This window comes from Neoarius graeffei, chromosome 5 (genome assembly GCF_027579695.1).
Source record: "Neoarius graeffei isolate fNeoGra1 chromosome 5, fNeoGra1.pri, whole genome shotgun sequence".
NCBI classification, from domain to species: domain Eukaryota; kingdom Metazoa; phylum Chordata; class Actinopteri; order Siluriformes; family Ariidae; genus Neoarius; species Neoarius graeffei.
Genome location: NC_083573.1, coordinates 40,798,124 through 40,821,150, shown reverse-complemented (window position 1 = coordinate 40,821,150; position 23,027 = coordinate 40,798,124). Strand labels below are relative to the sequence as shown.

At 41.6% G+C, this 23,027-nt stretch overlaps 1 protein-coding gene across 8 annotated transcripts in view; it reads left to right on the top strand.

Annotated features, from left to right (window-relative positions):
• LOC132886718 (histone-lysine N-methyltransferase ASH1L-like) overlaps positions 1-23,027 on the top strand; it is a 41,009-nt gene that overhangs the window by 11,400 nt on the left and 6,582 nt on the right. Inside the window, exons 4-14 of one of the 8 annotated variants that reach the window (XM_060921711.1) lie at positions 11,081-11,777; positions 14,376-14,470; positions 14,725-14,798; positions 14,942-14,954; positions 15,225-15,291; positions 16,840-16,933; positions 17,040-17,092; positions 17,778-17,990; positions 18,489-18,601; positions 18,866-18,920; positions 19,032-19,146. In XM_060921711.1, the coding sequence (XP_060777694.1) occupies positions 11,081-11,777; positions 14,376-14,470; positions 14,725-14,798; positions 14,942-14,954; positions 15,225-15,291; positions 16,840-16,933; positions 17,040-17,092; positions 17,778-17,990; positions 18,489-18,601; positions 18,866-18,920; positions 19,032-19,146 (1,589 nt within the window). Of the gene's footprint in view, positions 1-11,080; positions 11,778-14,375; positions 14,471-14,724; positions 14,799-14,911; positions 14,955-15,224; positions 15,292-15,367; positions 15,671-16,839; positions 16,934-17,039; positions 17,093-17,777; positions 17,995-18,484; positions 18,602-18,865; positions 18,921-19,031; positions 19,147-23,027 lie in introns of those variants that run through there. The other 7 variants (XM_060921712.1, XM_060921710.1, XM_060921716.1 and 4 more) reach the window with 7 other exon arrangements.

Sequence of the window (23,027 nt, the reverse complement as noted above, 5' to 3'; positions counted from 1 at the left end):
TTGAACAGATTAGTGGAGATATGCAGTAGATGGAATATATACTGTAGGTGAGAGGAAAGCGAGGGAGAAAGTATAGGAGCTGTGCCAGCTTTTATATAGCCTGTCCTTCACGAGTGAGTTACTGTAGGTGACTCACTCATGAAGGACTCGTGTAGCTCTGCTTTTTTGAAAGTCACAATGCATGACTTACATTCAATAATAATAAAAAATCTTACTTAGCTCAGAACGTGGACAAATAGTATACGGGTAGATTCATTTTAATGCAGTTTCCTGTCTAAAACCATATGCAGTGGGGTTTTTTTTTTCCTCCCAAAACACTGGTTTCAGAATTAATATTTTATGAAGGCTGTCCTCGAGAGAGTAACAGCACTGAGAGTCTGTCAGCAGTGTCTAAAAAGCTTCAACATATTTTGATCGATTTACCATGTAGAACATTTTGAACGCCTTCATTTCCTTAGTATAGGTTTGTGCAAAAGATCGACTTGGGATACTGATAGCAGTTTCTGTGTTGATTTGGATGGAAGTTTGAGGTCATGATCTTGTTGAAAGTTCCGTCTATGGCCAACAAGGTATGCTCATGTGTCTTCTTCCATATGAAATTTACAGTTGTTTCAGAAATGTGTGGCCCCGATTGGCGTTTATATATTTGTAGTTCTTGAAGATCTAAAATTTGCATGCAGTGGCTCCAAATAAATGTGTAGGCTGTAAATATAACATTTTTTTAACATGTCAAGTCAAGTCAAGTTTATTTGTATAGCGCTTTTAACAATAAACATTGTCGCAAAGCAGCTTTACAGAATTTGAACAACTTAAAACATGAGCTAATTTTATCCCTAATCTATTCCCAATGAGCAAGCCTGTGGCGACGGTGGCAAGGAAAAACTCCCTCAGACGACATGAGGAAGAAACCTCGAGAGGAACCAGACTCAAAAGGGAACCCATCCTCATTTGGGCAACAACAGACAGCATGACTATAACATTAACAGTTTTAACATGAAGACAGTTTAACATGATTTGTTTCACAAAAGTTATTACTTTAATGCAGCTTAATGACTTTAATGATGAAAGATACTTTATTTAGGCCCACTTTACACGGGGACGGTCTGAAACAAAAACGCAAAAGTCTGTTTTCGTTCTCACTTTTTTCCGCGTCTACACGACCGTTTTCAAGGAGGAAATCTGCATCTATACGGTGACGCATAAATGTGTGGAATTCAATTGGATGTGCATGCCAGGCGGCCAGGTGGTGCTGTGAAAGACCTCCGCTATGTCTTCACGCATGCGCAACGTCTTCCGTCTTGTCTGATCTGCACATCTGCGCCACGAAAACTTTGACTACTCTGGCTATGGTAAGTAAGAAAGTAAGTAAAAAAGTAAGAGCATGCTATACCCGCCTCTGTTCATTAACGGTATATGTGCAGATTCGGTATAGATGTTCGAAGGACTCCTGGACGTTTATTAAAGCTGCCAGAGCAGCTTGAAGGTCCGTTGGATCGATGTAATCAGACATGCTCTTACTTTTTTACTTACTTTCTTACTCCCCGGGCTGGCATGTACAGTATATGACATATGTATGACGTAAACGCGTACCCGACGTGAGCAGATCCGAGCAGAGTTTCGCGTATTGGGTAGTTTAGACGGATATGCAACGGGGGCTGTTTTTAACTTATCCACTCTGGAAGGCGTTTTCAATTTTTTCCGTTTTTCAGCCTCGGAAACACCATCCCCGTGTAGACGAAAGGCACTTCGGATAAAATATTTAGTCGTTTTTACCCGACAGCGTCCTCGTGTAAACGGGCCCTTAGATACCATTGGTTTTAATTGGCTGTATCTATCTATCTACGTTGCTGCTTTCTGCTTTCAACAAACGAATCCCTTGTGATTGGCCCTCACAAATGATTGCAGAGGGTTTGGGGATTTTTGAAGTCTATAATGAAAAATGGGATCCTCTATGGCCTTGTGGACATAACAGCATACATACGAACTTCAAGGACTGCAAATGCACTAAATGGGGCAGGGCCAAAGGGATTTTATTTTATGAGTGTGTACCCTAGTACAGTTGATTAGTTTTTTTTTTTTGTCATCTGATTTACTCTGAGATCGTACTCAGAGTGATCTTCGTTTAATTTTAGAAGGACCTTTTAATGCATATAACTGATATTTTGATTATATGTAGAGTATTGAGTTTCATATCAGCCACATTTTATTGGACAGGAATGAGCTTGAGGTTATTTGCGGTCAACTCTATTCATGCACACAGCCATTCTTGCATTCATTTTACCTGTAGACTTATGCTGACAGAGATGTAACAAGTCCTTCTGAACCATTGGGAGCTGTGCTATATAATTCATCATTATGAATTATGTGCTTACTCCGTTATCTGCCTGCCAAGGAATGTCCATTTAGAGTCTTGCGATAGAGCTCCTGTCTGCCAGTGGCCAACATACACCATTCTGTTTGACTTGGAAAGGTAGAAAGAGAAAAGTGCAGGCATTCAGCAGCGGTAAGGAAATGTGGTTATGTGGGTGGGGGTTAGCCTGGAAATCTCCAAGTGAACTTTTACAAATGGCTGGGAGGGAAGAGCGAAGGAAGAGAGAGAGCTGTTTTTGTGAAAGCCAAAGAGTATGTTTGGCCAGAGTACATCTTCTAACTAGCTTCATATGTGCCGTAGCACTTCCCCACCCTGACATCTTTGGTCAGATCCTCTTTCTCTTTATCTCATTCCTTGTTCGTTGCTTAACCTCCTCCTGCATGCTTGTTTGTTCAGTCTAAAAATATACCTTTGCTATGATGCCTTGGCTCTTGATGTATTTACACTTACATGTTGATATGACAGAGGTAGATTTAACGTGATCTTGGTTTGGCTTTTATCCAACCTAGGAATAGCTCATCCATAGATGTACAAAGAAACAACACACAAGTCAGATTACAGGAACAGAGCCAGTTTATTTTCCCCTCACTATCTTATATGCTTTCTTTCTTTCTTTCTTTCTTTCTTTCTTTCTTTCTTTCTTTCTTTCTTTCTTTCTTTCTTTCTTTCTTTCTTTCTTTCTTTCGCTCAGAAGGTTGTCCTTCTGTCTTCTTGGAATGCTCTTAAACAGAACTGAAATATAATGTTACTCCCCAATATTCCCTCATGTATCATTGTTTTATGTTGTAAAAAGCGGTATTTGATGGTGTGTTTCAGAGCACACCCCATCCTGATTGCACAATCCTTGTCCTGGAGACCTAGGGTTTGCTGTGGAATGCACTTCAGTGCGGTTCTGTGAAATTGATTATTGTTGTCTCTAACTAATAGGAGTGACTAACTGGAGTGCATTAAATGCTAGTTCGCATGTTAAAAGTATACCTCTGGTCATTATAACTTCAAATATACCTTTCAAATTGGACATTGTTGGTGATTAGCATTAAAATCTCACTTTTTTAACTAGATTTTTTCAGCACTGAGAGGCTGTGCACACGGCAACGGATTCAGGTGAATCTGATAAAATTGTTTATCGTTTCGGCCTGGCGTCCACACGGCACCGGCGTTTTGGGTGCCCCAAAACGAGAACGGGTTCCAGAGTGGAAAAATCTGGCAACGGCGCCGTTGCGAAGTCGTCTGGATGAGTAGAACGGATTTGTTTACGATGACGTCACAACCACGTGACTAGAACAAGCAGCACTCTCGCTGTTTTGTATGAACCACTGCATTGCATTCACTTTTGTATACAGCTTTTCTTTTAAATAAACAAGTAACTGAACCATTTCTTGAATTTCTTTTTTTTATTGGATAAGACTGCTTTTCAAAATGTTCACACACAATATAAAAAGTTATATAAATTATATAAAAATGCTTTTCAAAATGTTCACACACAATAAGAAAATTAAGTTATATAAAACTACGCACACTAATAAAACTAATTTGTACACACAGAAGGCACGATTTCCTCGCGTAGTCGCAGCCATCTTCTTGTTGTTGTGTGTTTGTTCCTGTGAGTGCTTAGAAGAAGGGGTTTATGCGCATGCGTCCTACTTCTATTGTTCTGGTGTTTCCGATGGGACCGTCTTACAGCGCACGTAGAGGTGTGGCATGTGTATTGCATCGTTTTCAGCAAGCGTTGCATTGCCATATGTACCTGATATTTTACTGATCCGTTGCCCATGTGGACGCGATATTTTTTTTAATAAAATCTCGTTGCCGTTGTCGCGTGGATGTAGCCTGAGTTCACGTTTTCAATTTCCTTTACATAAGCATACAGCTTGGCTTAATAGTTCAGTTTTTCGTCCAAAGTGCAGGACAAATACCGAAACTCAACAAACACGTCACAGAGAACACTCACTATATGAAAACACCAGCTGTACTTCTAACAAGTATAGTTTGTCAGTCAGAGCCTAAAAAACACTAACATCTCCTTGCATTATAGTATACAGTGTAGCACTTTTTAATGGCAATCTGTGTAAAATTAGGCAAATTATGTATTTTAGCAAGTATCAAAACTGTACTGCCAAGCAAGAACATAATGTGTTAATCTGAACTGCTTTTAGATAAAGATCTCAAGAGATTCTTCATTGCCAGGCAACCACGTTGGTGGAATTTGTTTTCAGTACAGCTCTGAGTGTGCAAATCAAGGATTAAATGATAAATATTACAGTACAAAATAAACAAATGACAAAGATAAATTACATTATTGTGAACATTAAAGACATCAGATACATTATAGTTACAGACGTGGACAAATTTGTTGGTACCCTTACAGCTCGTTGAAACAGTGCTTTACGCCTCCTGAAAAGTGATGAATTTAAAAGCAATTTTCTCATGTATACTTGTATGCCTTGGGTATGTCATAGAGTAAAGCAAAAAAAAAAAGTGTAGAAAGAGATAAATTGCTTATTCTACAAAGATATTCTTAAAAAGCCTGGACAAATTTATTGGTACCCCTAGGAAATATTATAAATTATTTTTTTCGTGGTCCGGTTTCCATCAAATCGTGAGCCCTGATTGGCTGGCGAGCGGACCGGAATCCTACAATCCGGACCCCGGTTACGACCTTTGGCGACTCGCTCGTTCACAACAACAACAAACATAGTAGCAATTTTTTTGTCAACATTTATTTTCGCATTTCTCAGTATAATAGCATTAATTTTACAGCATGGATAGCGATAACGACAGTGTTCGCAGTGAAAGCGAGTTTTACTACCCTGATGAAGACAAAATAAAAGAAAACATTTCAGGAGAAAGCCGAAAACGAGCTTGTAAGCAGCTAAATAAATTCTAAATATGTTCTAAATATGGTTTCCCTTTCGGGCGCTCTCATTTTCTGTTAGAATTTGGTAAAGAAAAAAATATATATTATTTACCAGCTTAAGGTTGGTCCGTATCGTGAAATACCGTGTCCTCGGCCTTGAAAATATTGACCTCGGCCCAGAGGCCTCGGTCAGTATTTTCAAGACCTCGGTCACGGTATTTCACAATACGAACCTCCCAGCTGGTAAAAAAATATATTTTAATTGGATTATAGTGATATTTCAAACTAACTTTGATTTAATTAGTGTCACACATGTCTTCAATCTTGTAATCAGTCATTCAGTCTATTTAAATGGAGAAAAGTCGTCACTCTGCCGTTTGGTATCATCGTGTGCACCATATTGAACATGGACCAGAGAATGCAAAGGAGAGAGTTGTTTGAGGAGATCAGAAAGAACATTATAGCCAAGCATGTTAAAGGCAAAGACTATAAGACCAGCTCCAAGCAGCTTGACATTCCTGTGACTACAGTTGCAAATATTATTAAGAAGTTTAAGCTCCATGGGACTGTAGCCAACCTTCCTGGATGTGACTGCAAGAGGAAAATCGACCACAGATTGAACAGAAGGACAGTGCCAATGGTAGACAAAGAGCCAAGGACAACTTCCAAAGAGTTAAAAGTTGAACTCCAAGGTCAAGGTACATCAATGTCTGTTTGTACCATCTGTCACTTTCTGAGCGACAGCAGGCTCAATGGAAGAAGACCCAGGAGGACTCAGTTGTTGGAAGAATAACTTGGAAAAAAAAAGCCAGACTGGAATTTACTAAAATGCATCTTGACAACCACAATGCTTCTGGGAGCATGTCCTTTGGACAGATGAGACAAAACTCAAGCATACTGGCAAGTCACATCAGCTCTATGCCCACAGAAGAAGAAAATGAAGCTTTCAAAGGAAAGAACACCATACCTACTGTGAACCATGGAAGAGGCTTGGTTATGATTTGAGGCTGCTTTGCTGCATCTGGCATGGGGTGCCTTGAATCTGTGCAGGGCACAATGAAATCTCAAGACTATCAAGGCATTCTGGAGTGAAACATACTACCCAGTGCCAGAAAGTGCTGTCTCAGTCACAGGTCATGGGTCCTCCAACAGGATAAAGACCCAAAACACACAGCTAAAAGCACCCAAGAATGGTGAAGAACAAACCCTGGATTATTCTGAAGTGGTCTTCTGTGAGCCCTGATCTGAATCCTTTCGAACATCTCTGAAAAGAGCTGAAACATGCAGTCTGCAGATGGCACCCTTCAAACCTGAGACAGCAGGAGCAGTTGGGCCAAACTACCTGTTGACGGATGCAGAAGTCTCACTGAGCGCTACAGAGATCCCTTGTTTGCAGTGATTGCTTCTACAGGTTGTGCAACAAAATATTAGATTAAGTGTCCCATCATTTTTGTCCATGCTATTTTCATTTTTAAAAAATATTCTGTTGAATCACAAATCAAAAGCAAAGTCTGATTTTTATTAAATGTGGAATAAACAATGAGGGATGCCAATTCATTTTGTAAGTTTCAAGTTATTTCAGAGAAAATTGTGGGTTCTTTTTTTGTGGCAGGGTACCAACAAATTTGTCTACATCTGTATGTTATAAAATTAAAGAGGTATATGAAAAGTTCAAATGCAAAAGCTGACAAGTGACAATCTGGAAAAAATTGAACCAATACTATCAGCCGATTGATAGTGGTGCCATATCAGCAGGTTTGTTTCTCTGCAAAACCAGACATCTTGAATGTAAGATCCTGTTATATTCATGGTTTTGTTTCAGAAACTGATATCTGACATCTCCCATATCTCACAGATGGCGACGACTGCATTCCAGCAAATCAGCACTCAGAAGCTGGTGATGTCATCTATCATGACAGCGCCCATGATTTGTTGACCTTTCTTGGCTCGCTTGCTAATTTGGCACTTATTACACCAAATAGTGCATTAAAACAAGGAAAACATCAATGATATCGATGAACAGGTGACTGTAGCACTATTGGGCATAAAAAGAAACCTAATCCAGCTAATTCAGCTCGCTTGCAAGTGAAAAATGAATGTCATAGCAGAGCGGGAAAAATCTCATCTCATTATCTCTAGCCGCTTTATCCTTCTACAGGGTCGCAGGCAAGCTGGAGCCTATCCCAGCTGACTACGGGCAAAAGGCGGGGTACACCCTGGACAAGTCGCCAGGTCATCACAGGGCTGACACATAGACACAGACAACCATTCACACTCACATTCACACCTACGGTCAATTTAGAGTCACCAGTTAACCTAACCTGCATGTCTTTGGACTGTGGGGGAAACCGGAGCACCCGGAGGAAACCCACGCAGACACGGGGAGAACATGCAAACTCCACACAGAAAGGCCCTCGCCGGCCACGGGGCTCGAACCCGGACCTTCTTACTGTGAGGCGACAGCGCTAACCACTACACCACCGTGCCACCCGCGGGAAAAATCAATTTCAAAAACCTCTTTTTAGTTTTGTTTTAACAAAGCTTGATTTCTTTAGATGGCAATTAAGTACTTATTATTAAGTCCGTCCGTCCAGCTGTCTGTCCGGTCATGTTTTCATTTCCAGGCCATCTCTTTAAAACTAGTGAAGATATCTTCATGAAACTTTGTACATATCAAGCAACATGTGAACTGGTGCCCTTTGCTATTTTTGATAAACAACAACAACTATTTTTCAAATTTTTACATAAAAAATAGATTTTGACTGAGTTTCTAAGAGCAGTGTTTGTTTCCAGAGCATATATCCAAAACTATTCATGATATGGATTTGAAACTTGGTATACATGTTAACAAGATTATGTAGATGTGCCTTTTCATACTAAGAAATTTGAGAAATTTAAATTTTTCATGTTTCCATGGAAACAATTTCAGACTTAGTCTCTCAGGTTAGTCTTAGGGGTAGGTTTTGTTTCCGGAGCAGAACTTGAAAACTATGAGTGGTATGGTCTTGAAAGTTGGTATATGTGTTGATTAAGTAATGTACAGTATATGTGCCTTTTGATACTAAGAAATGTGAGAAATTTTAATTTTTAGCTCGCCTGGACCAAAGGTCCGGTGGGTTTATGCAATGGGCTGCTGAGGTCAGTGTAAAGAGGTAGGGTTGGTTTCCTGCAGCACAACTTGAAAAATGTGACAAATAATATCTTGAAACTTAGTATATAGTTGGTATATAGGGCGGGGGATATAGATAACTCTGTCTTCTTGTTGCACATCAATTCAGATTGTCCCTATATGAAACGGCCCGTTCTATGAGGGAAATCAGACAAAAAAATTATTTACAAAAGCAAGAAAAATGGAGTTGTGTGCTTTTGCCCCTAAACTCTTTATGTGGTGGTGTAACATCCATCCATCCATTACCTGTAGCTGCTTATGCTGTACAGAGTCGCAGGCAAGCTGGAGCCTATCCCAGCTGACTATGGGCGAGAGGCGGGGTACACCCTGGACAAGTCACCAGGTCATCGCAGGGCTGACACATAGACACAAACAACCATTCACACTCACATTCACACCTACGGTCAATTTAGAGTCACCAATTAGCCTAACCTGCATGTCTTTGGACTGTGAGGGAAACCGGAGCACCCGGAGTAAACCCTCACAGACACAGGGAGAACATGCAAACTCCACACAGAAAGGCCCCCGTCGGCTGCTGGACTCGAACCCAGGATCTTCTTGCTGTGAGGTGACAGTGCTAACCACTACACCACCGTGCTGCTCCTGGTGTAACATTATTATCATAATTGTAAAGAATCCCAATAGTGTAGGTCAAAGAGCATCAGAACACAATAGTGAATAGGATAGTTGAGATCTATAGTAGTTGAGGGAAGGAGTCACCTGTGATTTTTCCTGGTATGGCAAGGGGCAGCCATAGCCTGAAGGTTAGAGAAGCAGCCTTGGGCCCAACAGGTTGCCGATTCGATTCCCAGGACTGGCAGGAAAAAATGTGAGGGGAGTTGAGTGAATAAACAATACTTTCCATAGCTGAAGTGCCTTTGAGCAAAGCACCTAACCCCCAACTGCTCCCTGGGTGTTGTAGCACAGGGGCGATTTCTCAGAGACAACAAGGGAAGCCAAGCTTCCCCTAAAATTCTCTCCCCAAACTACGACGTTGAATTCTCATTAAAACAATAACTTGCATAACATAATATATGCCCAAGATTGTATTTATGTTCATAACTATCCTGTAACTTATTTGAGTGATGTCTGACGAACTTGCAGTTCGCTACGAGAATCACCTTTGCTGCCAGGCTGTAACCTTTCTTATTTCAATGGGCTCTATGGACTGGCAGCAGTGTTGCCAGATTGGGTGGTTTTAAGTGCATTTTGGCGGGTTTTGAACATATTTTGGGATGGAAAACGTCAGCAGTATCTGGCAACACTGACCGGCAGCCGGGTATCCGTTGCAGTCTACGAGACGGCTCTGAACAGCCAATTTCGGCTAGTTGTTATTGGTTAACATCAACAAAATCGTCACTTCCAGGGAAGCCAGGCTTCTCTGGGACTAAACGAGACAGTGGGAGGGACAAGAAGCCGGGCTGATAAAGGATTATTGGAGGTAGTGTTTGAAAGACATGAGGAGGGCGGTACTTCAGCGAGGAACACGGAAGCATGATCAGTCCCTAGCGGATGTCGAGAAAGTGTAGTCGTGTGCCAAAGTGCTGTCCGAATTTCTTTTCATATAAACGTTTCTTCTCATTGATGTCTCTGTACATTACTCTGTAAATAAATGTAAATATTACTCGTTGTGCTCCGTTAACTTTCATCCATTCTATCAGTTTGATCATTTGTGAATTCACTCGTTTATTTCATTTGTAGCTCAATCTGGTTGTAGGCTAGCTTGAGCCTTATTGGGATCTGCAGTGCTAGCTGCTAACAGAAATTGGTGAAGTCTCTGGAAAGCACAACCAGCTGGTATGACAGGGTCACAGACCATTTTCTGGAAAAGGAGCGGAGGGCAGAATTTGTGTATAAATAGTGTTCATGTTCATGAATCTGAAGTGTGTATATTGTTCAGTAATGTTAAGAGAATGGTGGGCTCTGTGTTATAGGTTATACCTGGGTATAATATTCAAGGTTCTGTGTGTTGCATAGCCTACCTGGTTATGAATTTCCAGACTGTGTTGCAGAAGATGTTCAAGGATGTGTTGCACAGCTGGGTGTTGTGTTAAAGACTCTGTGTTGCATATCAGGGTATGATGTTCAAGGCTCTTCGTTGAATAGCCAGTGATTTTTGGATGTTTGATATTTTTGATTAAGGATATGAGGCACTAGCCTGGCAAGCTAGACTATAACATGAAATGTACAAGCAAAAATACTTTCTGCCACTAGGTAGGGTTGTCTAGTTCACTATGCTAATGGGGCACACCTTTCTATGCTTTGATATCCGGCCTACAGGTTTTACGATGAATGCGTAAAATGGGCTTCCCCTGTTTTAAAAACCAGCAGCCGCCACTGTTGTAGCATAGTAGCTGGCCACTGCTCTGGGTATGTGTGTGTGTATGCATATGTTCACTGCTTCAGTTGGGTCAAATGCAGAGGTGGAATTTCATTGTGCTTGAGTGTACATGTGATTAAATAAAGGCTTCTTCTTCTTGATATACAGAATAAACAAATGGCAAAAGATGAGCTCTTGTAGATGGTACACCAGTGTTTCCCCTAAGTTTACTGGTTTGGGGGGGTCTGGATAAGGATATAGTTGTTGGCTGTTCTTTTTTACTTCATTGTTAGATCTAGTCGATATTTGATATTTAGAGATATTTGCTGAATTTAATTGAGCTTTTTGCTGCCTGTTTTACAGGTACCGACCAAGCAGGTGGTTTCCCTAAAACGCATCAGTGCAGTGATTCTTCATCACCCAAAGAAGCAGAAAAGATACCAAGGGAACCAAGAGCTTTTAAAGCCAAAAGGAGGCTTCTGATTAAGAATAAGTCTAACCATGTTCGCCAAACCTCACCTCTTTTAAGGGATGAGCATGCACAGCACACAGCCAGAAGCACTCCTTCTAGAAGTGCTAAAGTACAACAACATTTCAAGTCACCAAAACATCAAAATTCTGAGGGACAGGAGGTCGCAGATGGCAACGGAGTAAAGAGAAGAGGACCCGGACGACCAAGGAAGAGTCCTAAAATCTCTTCTCCGCCGTCTTTACTTTCCGTTCCTGAGCTGTCCTCATCTTTGACTATAGAAGAGGCAGGAGAAGAAGACAAAGATAACAGTGACACAGTATTGGAAGTCATTGAGCTTGTCATTCATGGAGAGCAGAGAAGTGGGAAAAAACGAAAAATTGCTGAAAGTGTGGAAAATGGAGATCAGAATCCGAATGAAGAAAAAGATGTGACTGAGCAGTCTTCCACTCATTGCCATATGTGCTCAGCACCTATTGATCCATCACCTAGCCAGGTTGAAGACAGTCAACCGGAGCAGGCCACTGCCTCACTACCCAATAAGAAGTATTTATGGGCAGGGCTTTATTCAGATGTTTATAAAACCGAAGAGTAAGTTCACACACATTGGGCACATCACATGTACGCTCCTCTGCCACTTTATTAGGAACACTGGTACACTTGCTCATTCATGCAGTCATCCTAACAGCCATCATGCCGCAGTCATGCAATGCATATAGTGGTGCTTGAAAGTTTGTGAACCCTTTAGAATGTTCTATATTTCTGCATAAATATGACCTAAAACATCATCAGATTTTCACACAAGTCCTAAAAGTAGATAAAGAGAACCCAGTTAAACAAATGAAACAAAAATATTATACTTGGTCATTTATTTATTGAGGAAAATGATCCAATATTACATATCTGTGAGTGGCAAAAGTATGTGAACCTCCAGGGTTAGCAGTTAATTTGAAGGTGAAATTAGAGTCAGGTGTTTTCAATCAATGGGATGACAATCAGGTGTGAGTGGGCACCCTGTTTTATTTAAAGAACAGGGATCTATCAAAGTCTGAGCTTCACAACACATGTTTGTGGAAGTGTATCATGGCACGAACAAAGGAGATTTCTGAGGACCTCAGAAAAAGTGTTGTTGATGCTCATCAGGCTGGAAAAGGTTACAAAATCATCTCTAAAGAGTTTGGACTCCACCAATCCACAGCCAGACAGATTGTGTACAAATGGAGGAAATTCAAGACCATTGTTACCCTCCCCAGGAGTGGTTGACCAACAAAGATCACTCCAAGAGCAAGGTGTGTAGTAGACGGCGAGGTCACAAAGGACCCCAGGGTAACTTCTAAGCAACTGAAGGCCTGTCTGACATTGACTAATGTTAATGTTCATGAGTCCACCATCAGGAGAACACTGAACAACAATGGTGTGCATGGCAGGGTTGCAAGGAGAAAGCCACTGCTCTCCAAAAAGAACATTGCTGCTCGTCTGCAGTTTGCTAAAGATCACGTGGACAATCTAGAAGGCTATTGGAAAAATGTTTTGTGGACGGATGAGACCAAAATAGAACTTTTTGGTTTAAATGAGAAGTGTTATGTTTGGAGAAAGGAAAACACTGCATTCCAGCCTAAGAACCTTATCCCATCTGTGAAACATGGTGGTGGTAGTATCATGGTTTGGGCCTGTTTTGCTGCATCTGGGCCAGGACGGCTTGCCATCATTGATGGAACAATGAATTCTGAATTATGCCAGCGAATTCTAAAGGAAAATGTCAGGACATCTGTCCATGAACTGAATCTCGAGAAGATGGGTCATGCAGCAAGACAACGACCCTAAGCACACAAGTCATTCTACCAAAGAATGGTTAAAGAAGAATAAAGTGAATGTTTTGGAATGGCCAAGTCAAAGTCCTGACCTTAATCCAATGGAAATGTTGTGGAAGGACCTGAAGCGAGCAGTTCATGTGAGGAAACCCACCAACATCCCAGAGTTGAAGCTGTTCTGTATGGAGGAATGGGCTAAAATTCCTCCAAGCCGGTGTGCAGGACTGATCAACAGTTACCGCAAATGTTTAGTTGCAGTTATTGCTGCACAAGGGAGTCACACCAGATACTGAAAGCAAAGGTTCACATACTTTTGCCACTCACAGATATGTAATATTGGATCATTTTCCTCAATAAATAAATGACCAAGTATAATATTTTTGTCTTATTTGTTTAACTGGGTTCTCTTTATCTGCTTTTAGGACTTGTGTGGAAATCTGATGATGTTTTAGGTCATATTTATGCAGAAATATAGAAAATTCTAAAGGGTTCACAAACTTTCAAGCACCACTGTAGAACCATGCAGATACAGGTCAAGACTCAAATAACTATGCTTTATAAGGTTTTTTTCCAGTCTTCAACTGTCCAGATTGGGTGAGCCTGTGCCCACTGTAGCCTCACATTATTATTCTTGGCTGACAGAAGTGGAACCCGATGTGGAACCCGGTCTTCTATTGTTGTTGTCCATTCACCTCAAGGATTGGCATGTTGTGCATTCTGAGATGCTTTTCTGCTCGCCACAGTTGTAAAGAGTGGTTATTTGAATTACTTTAGACCTCTTGTCAGTATGAACCAGGCTAGCCATTCTCCTTTGACCAATTTTATCACCTGCTGACTTGCCACTCATTGGATGGTTTTGTTTTTCGCATCATTCTGTGCAATCTCTAGAAACTGTTCTGAACTGGTGCATGAAAATCCCAGGAGATCAGTGGTTTATGAACTACTCAGACCAAAACACCCACGTCAATATCAGAATCATTAAGATCACATTTTCTCTCATTCTGATATTTGATGTGAACATTAACTGAAGCACTTTCTTGACCTGCGTTTGGCTGACTGTATGCTTTGCTCTGCTGCCACATGATCGGATGATTGCATGAATGAATGCGCACAAGTGTTCCTAATAAAGTGGCCAGTGAGTGTATATAAACATCTCTCATCTTATTTCACAGTAATTAAGCTTAAAGAATATTATTTAGGAACTACTATGAATTATTCAGCGAGTCTGGACCCACCAGCAGGTCGTGGATGGTTGTGGGGTTAAATAGCATTTGCAGTGTATGCAACTGTATCTAATTTTGAGATAAGCTTGGTGAAGATGATTATCAGTAAGAATTTTGTTTGTTTGTTTGTTTGTTTGTTTTTCTGACATTGTCAGCATTCCTGATCAGCCTCATGAGCTAAACGTAGAGGGTCTCGAGTACAATCCAGAGGAGCATGAACATGGCCTCCTCCCTGCACCTCTACACGTGGGTGAGTTTCAGTGTGTGTTTTCAGTTTTCGCAGTATCGTGCTCATACAGAACCACACATCATTAGTTCTGGAGAAATAGGTAAAGATTAAGAGAAGAATATGGTTTTGAGGTAAAAATGAAATTATAGGGAAGTAATTGAAAAGGAAGTTATTTTTTAAGTTAGATTTATTGGACCTTAATCATATGTATAAAACTTTAAACCAGCGTTCTGCTCCTGTATGTGTGTGTGTTTGCCTGTGTGTATCCGTGACAGGAAAGTACCTAAGAGTGAAAAGGATCAACTTTCAGTTGCCGTATGACATCCACTGGCAATGTGCTTTTAACAAGGTGATTTTAACTTTTGTATTTAAAAAAAAAAATTATTAAAAAAAAAAACTTTTCCAGGAACTTGACCCTTCTTGTACAGTGCTCATGATGTGTATGTTTTCCCCTCACTTAAGCGATTTGAAAAACCTGTTACTGTACCACAGGCAACACCATCAAGTAAGTGTGTGTGTGTGTGCGTGCGTGGTGGTGGTGGTGGGGGTGTCTAAAATAACTCTTGAGTAATATTGAGGACAAAGACACTGTTGTTCTTTGTCATTAACACAACAGTAAATCTGTGCTCTCTGTTATTATGGCTGCTTGATTACCTTTAATGTGTGTATTTATTTATATTGCCCTATCACAAGTGTGTTCTGGAGCATTTTATTTTAGAGTAGCAGGCTTTTTAAAGATTTGTTTTTTCAATAATTTCCCTGTTTTTGACTTCAGACAGTTCCTGTAACCCCCCAAACAGCAGTGTGCATCAGTCCTGCTCTGACGATTGTCTCAACACAACGTAAGAACATACATACACTTTCACACAATGTTTTAGGATTGCATGGACTTAGTTTTCAGGTCCTCCTTATCCACAGGTATTAGGAAACCAAGCAGCGGTGCACACAAAAACAGGGGTGTTTTTTCATTCCTGAACGAAGGGAGCGGAGGAAGTCAACCGGGCCTTGTTTTTCTTTTGACTGGAACAGGGCCTGTGATACATTCCCACAGAGGAACACACTGACTGTGCCAGATATTGTTGATACTTTATCCGCTTTCATCTGTTTGATTACAGTTAAAGATGTAAAAATGTATAGTTACTGGGTGCTAGTTATTTAACGGGCTGATGACACGAACATGACTGTATGCAATTTCTTAAATAAACTATACAACATGGCAAACATGTTAGATTTCTGTTATAATTACATGAAAAGAAGCTGTTGTTACGCGAATATCCAACTTTTAATTGCACAGCGCAAGAAAACTGGGTCCGTGGCTCGCGGTCATGTTGTGACGTCAGCGGAAGAACACGCTGCGGTTCACTGGCTGTTCTACTCTGGTTCTACTCAGTGGAAATGGCGCATGAAAACGCCGGTGAACTCTCTAGTGCTAGCTCTTCCTCTTCTGGGAGTCTAGAATTTTGTTGATCTCTTCCGAATAGAATCTATGATAGCCTACCCTCTTTACCCGTTGCCTCTCGTTGCTAGGCGGCAGTTACATGAAAGCCGCAAGCTTTCACAAGCAAATACATGACTGATATCACGCCGACTTTATGATTACATTTATGATTATCATGTAGAATCTATAGCTCTACGTACCTTTATCTTATGTCGTTTCACAACACATGTTCTGACAGGAGGACTGTCTTTGGATCCGGCATAGCTACTAGTAGACCCCCTCCGGAATACTGGCAGTGTTGCCAGATTGGGAGGTTTCCCGCCCAGTTGGGCGGTTTCAAGTGCATTTTCACAAAATTTTCACAAAACAATCCAAATCGAAGTATTCAGAGCACAGGACGGATGTTGGTGAGGGCTCCCACTTGTCACGAGTGCGCCTGACTTGCTTCACCCACTTCGCATGCAGCTCGGGATCTCTGGGAAACTTGAATAAACTTACCCCATCCTTGTGGGTTTTGGAGCAAAAGCCGGCAACACAACACGAAGGCATAATAACTATATATATATATATATATATATATATATATATATATATATATATATATAATGTATAATAATGTCTAATAAAAATACTAATAATGATAAACTGAACACCTGTTGCATCAACAACAAACTGGTAAGTTAGGAGGAAGGTTCTTTCGCTGACATCATATAGCTCCTCCTCCTCATTCGTCTCCTGGGTGCTGCAGCCCCGTCAAATTTGCCCAAATAGCCGCGTTTTTTATCATAACTTGTAAAATAGGCGCCTTCGTGAATTAATATATGGATCATCGGGAATTACTTTTTATGTTATAAAACATCGCCAAAGATGTCAAAAACGTGTCATCAGCACTTTAAGTTCTTGCTTTTATACCTTAGTTACACTTCAGAGACTTTTTGTGCATGATTTTTAGGCTCAGTGATGACGAGATTCAGTCCTGTGATACGGACAGTCACACACACGTGTATGAGGAACACCATCCGTGCCATCGTCACCTCCAACAACAGGTAACACATCACATGTCCACACGATTCCTGAATGACTGGATATGTAATGTCAGAATTAGTCTTCTGAAGTTTTATCTTCTATTTATTTATTTTTTTTCATTTACAGGAGGAAAACAGTGACAATGAGAACTTCCCCTCAACCTTATCTAGTGAGGAGAGGTAGCGGAAAAATATGTTTATACAGATTGAGATTTATTGTCTTCATAGTTCATAAGTGCTTCTGCAATGTAATCTTGTGTGGAACAAAACACTTTCTAGAGGAAAAGAAACATTTTTGAGTCAAAGACCACCATTTAGCACTGCCACATGTGTAATTTGGTGACACATCTGCACTAAATGTATGACAGCATCAGAGTAATTGTGAAGTCGCACAGTAAATACAACGTTCACAGTTAGGAAAGCCCCAGTCAATATCCGTTATATATGTACAACCCCAAAGACTAATGTTAGCTTCCTGTAACTTGAATGTTTCTGATTTTTTTCTTCTTCAATCACAGCTAAGTTAACCAGATACATGTGGGCAAAATTTATACATAGTCAGTGCAATTTTTTTTTTCTGGAGCAAGCTGATATCTCTGTTATAATATAAAGCTGAACAAAGTTACAAATGTAATGGACAGACAAATTTGATAGTTCATTTGAGGACCTGGGATGATCTTATGAGATTACAAATCACATTTCTCTTCTCTTAAAATAAATTGAGTGCTAGGATAAGGTAAGTAAATTCATTATTGGTTTAAAAATTGCATTTGGCTAAATGCTTTATAGAAGATTTAAAACTGTCTCTCTCTCTCTCTCTGTGTCTCTTGTTCTGTCTCTTGTCCCCTCTGTATTGTCATTTCAGGAGTTTTGTAATGAAACATGGTGTCTTCCTGGTGAGAAATTACGAGAAGATGAAGGCAAGACAGGCGTTTCTTCTGAGAGAGGGGGAGAGAGAGCAAGAGAAAGAAAAGGAGGAGGATAAAACAAGCAGCCAGAGTGAGGGTAGAGGCCTTGGAGAGGATCCACCCATCAAGTCAGGTCTAGGAGTGTGTGTAGTTGTTGGCGCCATGTGCATGTGTGTATGTATTTGTTATTTATTTAGCTTGCATCATATTCATAATGCTGTACAGCATTTCTGTATTACAATAAGCAGTGAGTCTCAGTTGCCCACTTGCTCTTTATTAAATTACAAGTTTATCAGGATTGAAAAATACAGTAATACATTGTTTTTTTGCTTGTTTGTTTTCTGTACGTTAATTTCATCACTCATAGTAGTCACTGCATCTGAATGCAAATGTGATTGCATGGTGTGATGCTTGTCCCCCCTCACAGCAACCACCCGCCTTCTCATGTGTCCTTCGTCTGTCTTTTGCGTGCTGTAGGTCATAGCATTGGATGTCGTCCCTGAACAAACTTTCCAAATAGAAAAAAAATGTAGTCGCTTCACTGCAGAATACAATAATCTGAATGCTATAAAATGGAACAGTTGCATGTTCAGTCAGTTTTAGTGGAGTGTATTTTGGAAATATATCTTTTTTCAAATTGTGCGTGTTGTTCTACATGTCGCAGACAGGTGCCCGATTGAGTGGAGGTCATTTTCTGAAGAAGGGGAGCATTTAACATTCCAAAGCAGAGATCTCTCACACACACTCCAAGAAATCTGGGACAGGATTGTTAGTTGCAAGGGTATGTTTACTGACTGAAATGAGTTGAGGGTTTGGATAATTATAATGATGATGGTCGAAAGAAAATAAAAGCAAAGATGCAACTCATTTCTTTTTTTGTTTGTTTGCTTCTGCCTTCCTCTCTCTCCTTTCCTATCTCTATCTGTCTCTCTGTCTCCCCCTCTCTTTGTCTCTTTCTCCATCTCTATCTGTTTCTCTTGGTCCCTGTCTATCTGTGTCTCTCTCTCTCTGTTCTTCTGTCTCTTTCTGTATCTCTGTTACTCAGGATCATCTGGACAAACCCTCAGTGATCCTCTGCTAAACCTGTGCTCAAGAAAAAGGTGTGTTTGTTTGTGTAGCAGAAAGCACCCTATTTTTACAGACCACTAGATGGAGCAGTTTGGACCATTTTTTGGCATGACAACATCTGTGTGTGTGTGTTTATACTTTAGGTCTGATTCTGCTCTGGTGGACCTCAGCATGGTACAAAAGCAGCTCCAGACAGGACACTATGAGACCCTGGCGGCCTTCCACTCGGACATGCTGACTGTGTTCCACTGTGCAGAGGTCAGTGTGTCCTACGCTTTTCTCCTCCTGCATTTACCCTCTACACAGAAATGTGCTATTTTAGTGTCCTAAGAGCTCACTGGTGCTTTCAGGGCTGTCTCGGTGTTGTAATTGCTGATAGTTTATAATTCTCAGAATGAGGAAACCAGGAGATCAGTAGGAAACCAGGAGATCAATACGAAAACACGGCTCGGTAAAGTGTCACTAACAACTCAATACTTCGTGATGTGAGTGTGTTTTCACAGTCTTTATATAGGCGCTGATTGCCCTTAATTATGTGCAGGCATGCATCATTAACGGCGTGCGTGCAAGAGTCCTCTTGGCACGCACGCTATCCAGAACATACCCGAGAGTACGTTTGATGCATGTGCCACAGCGCGCAGGTGTGACAGAACCCCTGCCAAAGAGCTCCCTCTGGGAGCTTAAATCCATTCCCTGGCACCAGGGATGAGGGCCTGACGCTGGATGCCATGTCGTCGGTGCGCCGCTCTGAGCTGACATGGGACTGGATTCTTGGCTCAGGTGGGGGCTGAGGCTCAGGACAGGACTTGGACTCTGGACTGGAAGTGGGCTTGGGCTCAGGACAGGACTTAGGCTAGAGCTCCTGACTGGACTTGGTCTCTGGACTGGATACGGACTCAAGCTCCTGACTGGACATGGGCTCGAGCTCTGGACATGAACTGGACTCAAGGTTGGACACAGGCATGGGTTTAAGTTCTGGACAGGACTTAGGCTTTGGACTGGCCCGAGGCTTGCGCTGTGGACTGGTCGTGAGTTCCTGACTGGACATGGACTCAAGCTCTGTCTGTGCATCATTCCTGTCCTGATCAGGACCCAGCGGCGGGGTGATGATGTCTTCCTGGCTGGGCAGCGGCGGAGTGACAACATCTTCATTGCCGGGCGGCGGCGGAGCGATGATGACGATGTCTTCATAGCCAGGCAGTGGCAGAGTGACAATGTCTTCATAGCCGTCTGGGGCAGAGGCCGCCCCGTTGTCCTCTGGCACTGGTTCTGGAACTGGCACTGGTTTGGGCACTTGTTCTGGCACTGGCAGTGATGCTGGCTCTGACTCAGGCATTGGCTCTGGCACTGGTTCTGGCACTGGCTCTTGCGCTGGAGCTGGCACTGACTCTGGTACTGGCTCTAACTCTGACGCTGGTTCTGGCACTGGCTCTGACTGTTGTGCTGGTGCTGGCAGTGGCTCTGACTCTTATGCTGGAGCTGGTACTAGCTCTGGCACTGGCACTGGATCAGACTCTGGCGTTGGTACTGGCTCTGACTCTGGCGCCGGTGCCAGCACTGGCTCTGGCACTGGCGTTGGCTCCAAATCTGGTGCTGGTTCTGGCACCATCTCTGACTCTGGCATTGGGGATGGCACTGGCTCAGAGTCTGGCGTTGGCTCTGGCGCTGGCACTGGCTCTGGTTCTTGTGCTGGTATTGGATCTGACTCTTTCGCTGGCACTGGCTTCGGTCTTGGCTCTGACACTGGCGCTGGTTCTGGCACAGACTCTTGCACTGGCACTGACTCTTGTACTGGTCATAGCTCTGGCTCTGGTTTGGTCGCTGGCTCTGACACAGGCTCCGGCTCTTGCACTAGCTCTGGCTCTGCTTATGGTTCAGGTGCTGGCTCTGGTTCAGGTGCTGGCTCAGGGATTGACTGTGGAATGGACTGTGGGACTGGCTCTGGCGTGACGGTCTCCTCCGCTGGCACTGTGTCAGCCTCTGGGAGGTGCTCTGGACCAACAGCCTCCTCTGCTGCTGCTGAGTTGGCCTCTGACGTGATAGTCCCCCTCAATTTCATGGGGGTCCTCCTTCTTTAATGCCTCATAGATATACCCGAGCATGACCTGAAAAGCCTGCGAGCTCTGGAGGTATGGGTGCTCTATTCTCATGAGGTACTCTGCCCATTGGCATGTTCATCCCATAAGCCAGGATACCCTAGGGTGATAGTCTTCATCATAGGGTGCTGGGGTGTCTATTCCAGTAAACCTCTGGAAAAACAAGGCTAGTGGCTGAGGTATGGAAACCCGGGAATGGCATAGAAGGGCGTGCCAGAACGCTTCTGCGACATCCGTAGTTCTGGCGAAGTATTCTGTCAGGGATGGGTTGGAGTTGGATATATGTGCAAAAGCGTTTTATTAATAAAAAGGGACAACAAGCAAACAATCCAAATCAGTGAGAAGAAATCATAAACTGTGAATAAGCAAAAGGTCGGGCGAGGCACAAACGGATTATCCAAGGCACAGAAGAAAGCACAATCAAAAAACAGGAACAGAAATGAGGAAACCAGGAGATCAATAGGAAACCCTGAGATCAATACGAAAACACGGCTTGGTAAAGTGTCACTAACAACTCAGTACTTCGCGACGTGAGTGTGTTTTCACAGTCTTTATATAGGTGCGCTGATTGCGCCTTAATCCTGTGCAGGTGTGCATCGTTAACGGCGCACGTGCGAGAGTCCGTCTGATGCACCTGCCACAGCGCTCAGGTGTGACACTTGGAAGGACTATAATTAGCAATAATTTGCTATTTCTTGTCTTGATAACAACTGAAGTCTTAAAAATGTTTAAAAAATCAAATCAATCAATAAATGTATTCTTCCAATTACTGTAATGTTCAGTCCACTACTGCAGGATCGTGTGCTATTTAATTTTTAAAAATATAAAATTTGTAACCAAGCAAAGTAATGGGCAGTGCAAAGTTATTATCCTGCCTCCATCCATTCATACACATGAGATTAAATAGAGATACTAGCCAGACACAAATAATATTTTTTGTGTGATGCAAGAAGCGAAAACATCAGCTTATAACCAAAATGTTGGTGAGTTGACTTGCTGACCTTTTCTCAAGGGAAAAAAACTCAATGTGCTACATTAGAAGAGCGTCTAATTAGAAGAGAAAGTCATGCTGTCCCTGGGAATTCTTATACTTATTAATTTCCTTTAATTTGCACTGAGATGGATGGGTTATCGTCATCCATCATGTTCCCAGGATTTGCTTTGGATGTATAGTTATTGTATAGTGAAATTTTCAGAACGCTATAAGTCCAATAAACATATATAATAAACAGATCTTAAAACGCACCCTGTAATTGCATGCATTAATAATAACGTACAAGTCAACACTCATAAAACATACTGAATATGACAACGTACTATACATAAACACATACTATAAAACAGCATTACAGTCAACGATAATAGAAATGCCTAAATAACTGAGTGTGCATACAAAGAATTCATGAAGCAGCACGTTTGCAAGCAACCGAAGTATGATTACATTCTTGCAACTCACCCATATAGAAGAGACTATACATCCCTTACACACTTTCTTGTTATCAGATGCCACATTGTTCTAAGTCAAACATTTCGTGTGGTGTTCGTATTTTTGTTCCTCAGCCAGTGTTTGTGGGTCTGGTGGACCTGCTGCATTTTGGTGTTTTAAATTCAACACAATCAAACAATTTTACATTAAATACTTAACAGATGTTTACTTCACCCCAATTATAAGCAGTATAAACAGCATACAGTGGTGCTTGAAAGTTTGTGAACCCTTTAGAATTGTCTATATTTCTGCACAAATATGATCTAAAACATCATCAGATTTTCACACAAGTCCTAAAAGTAGATAAAGAGAACCCAGTTAAACAAATGAGACAAAAATATTATACTTGGTCATTTATTTATTGAGGAAAATGATCCAATATTACATATCTGTGAGTGGCAAAAGTATGTGAACCTCTAGGATTTAGCAGTTAATTTGAAGGTGAAATTAGAGTCAGGTGTTTTCAATCAATGAGATGACAATCAGGTGTGAGTGGGCACCCTGTTTTATTTAAAGAACAGGGATCTATCAAAGTCTGATCTTCACAACACATATTT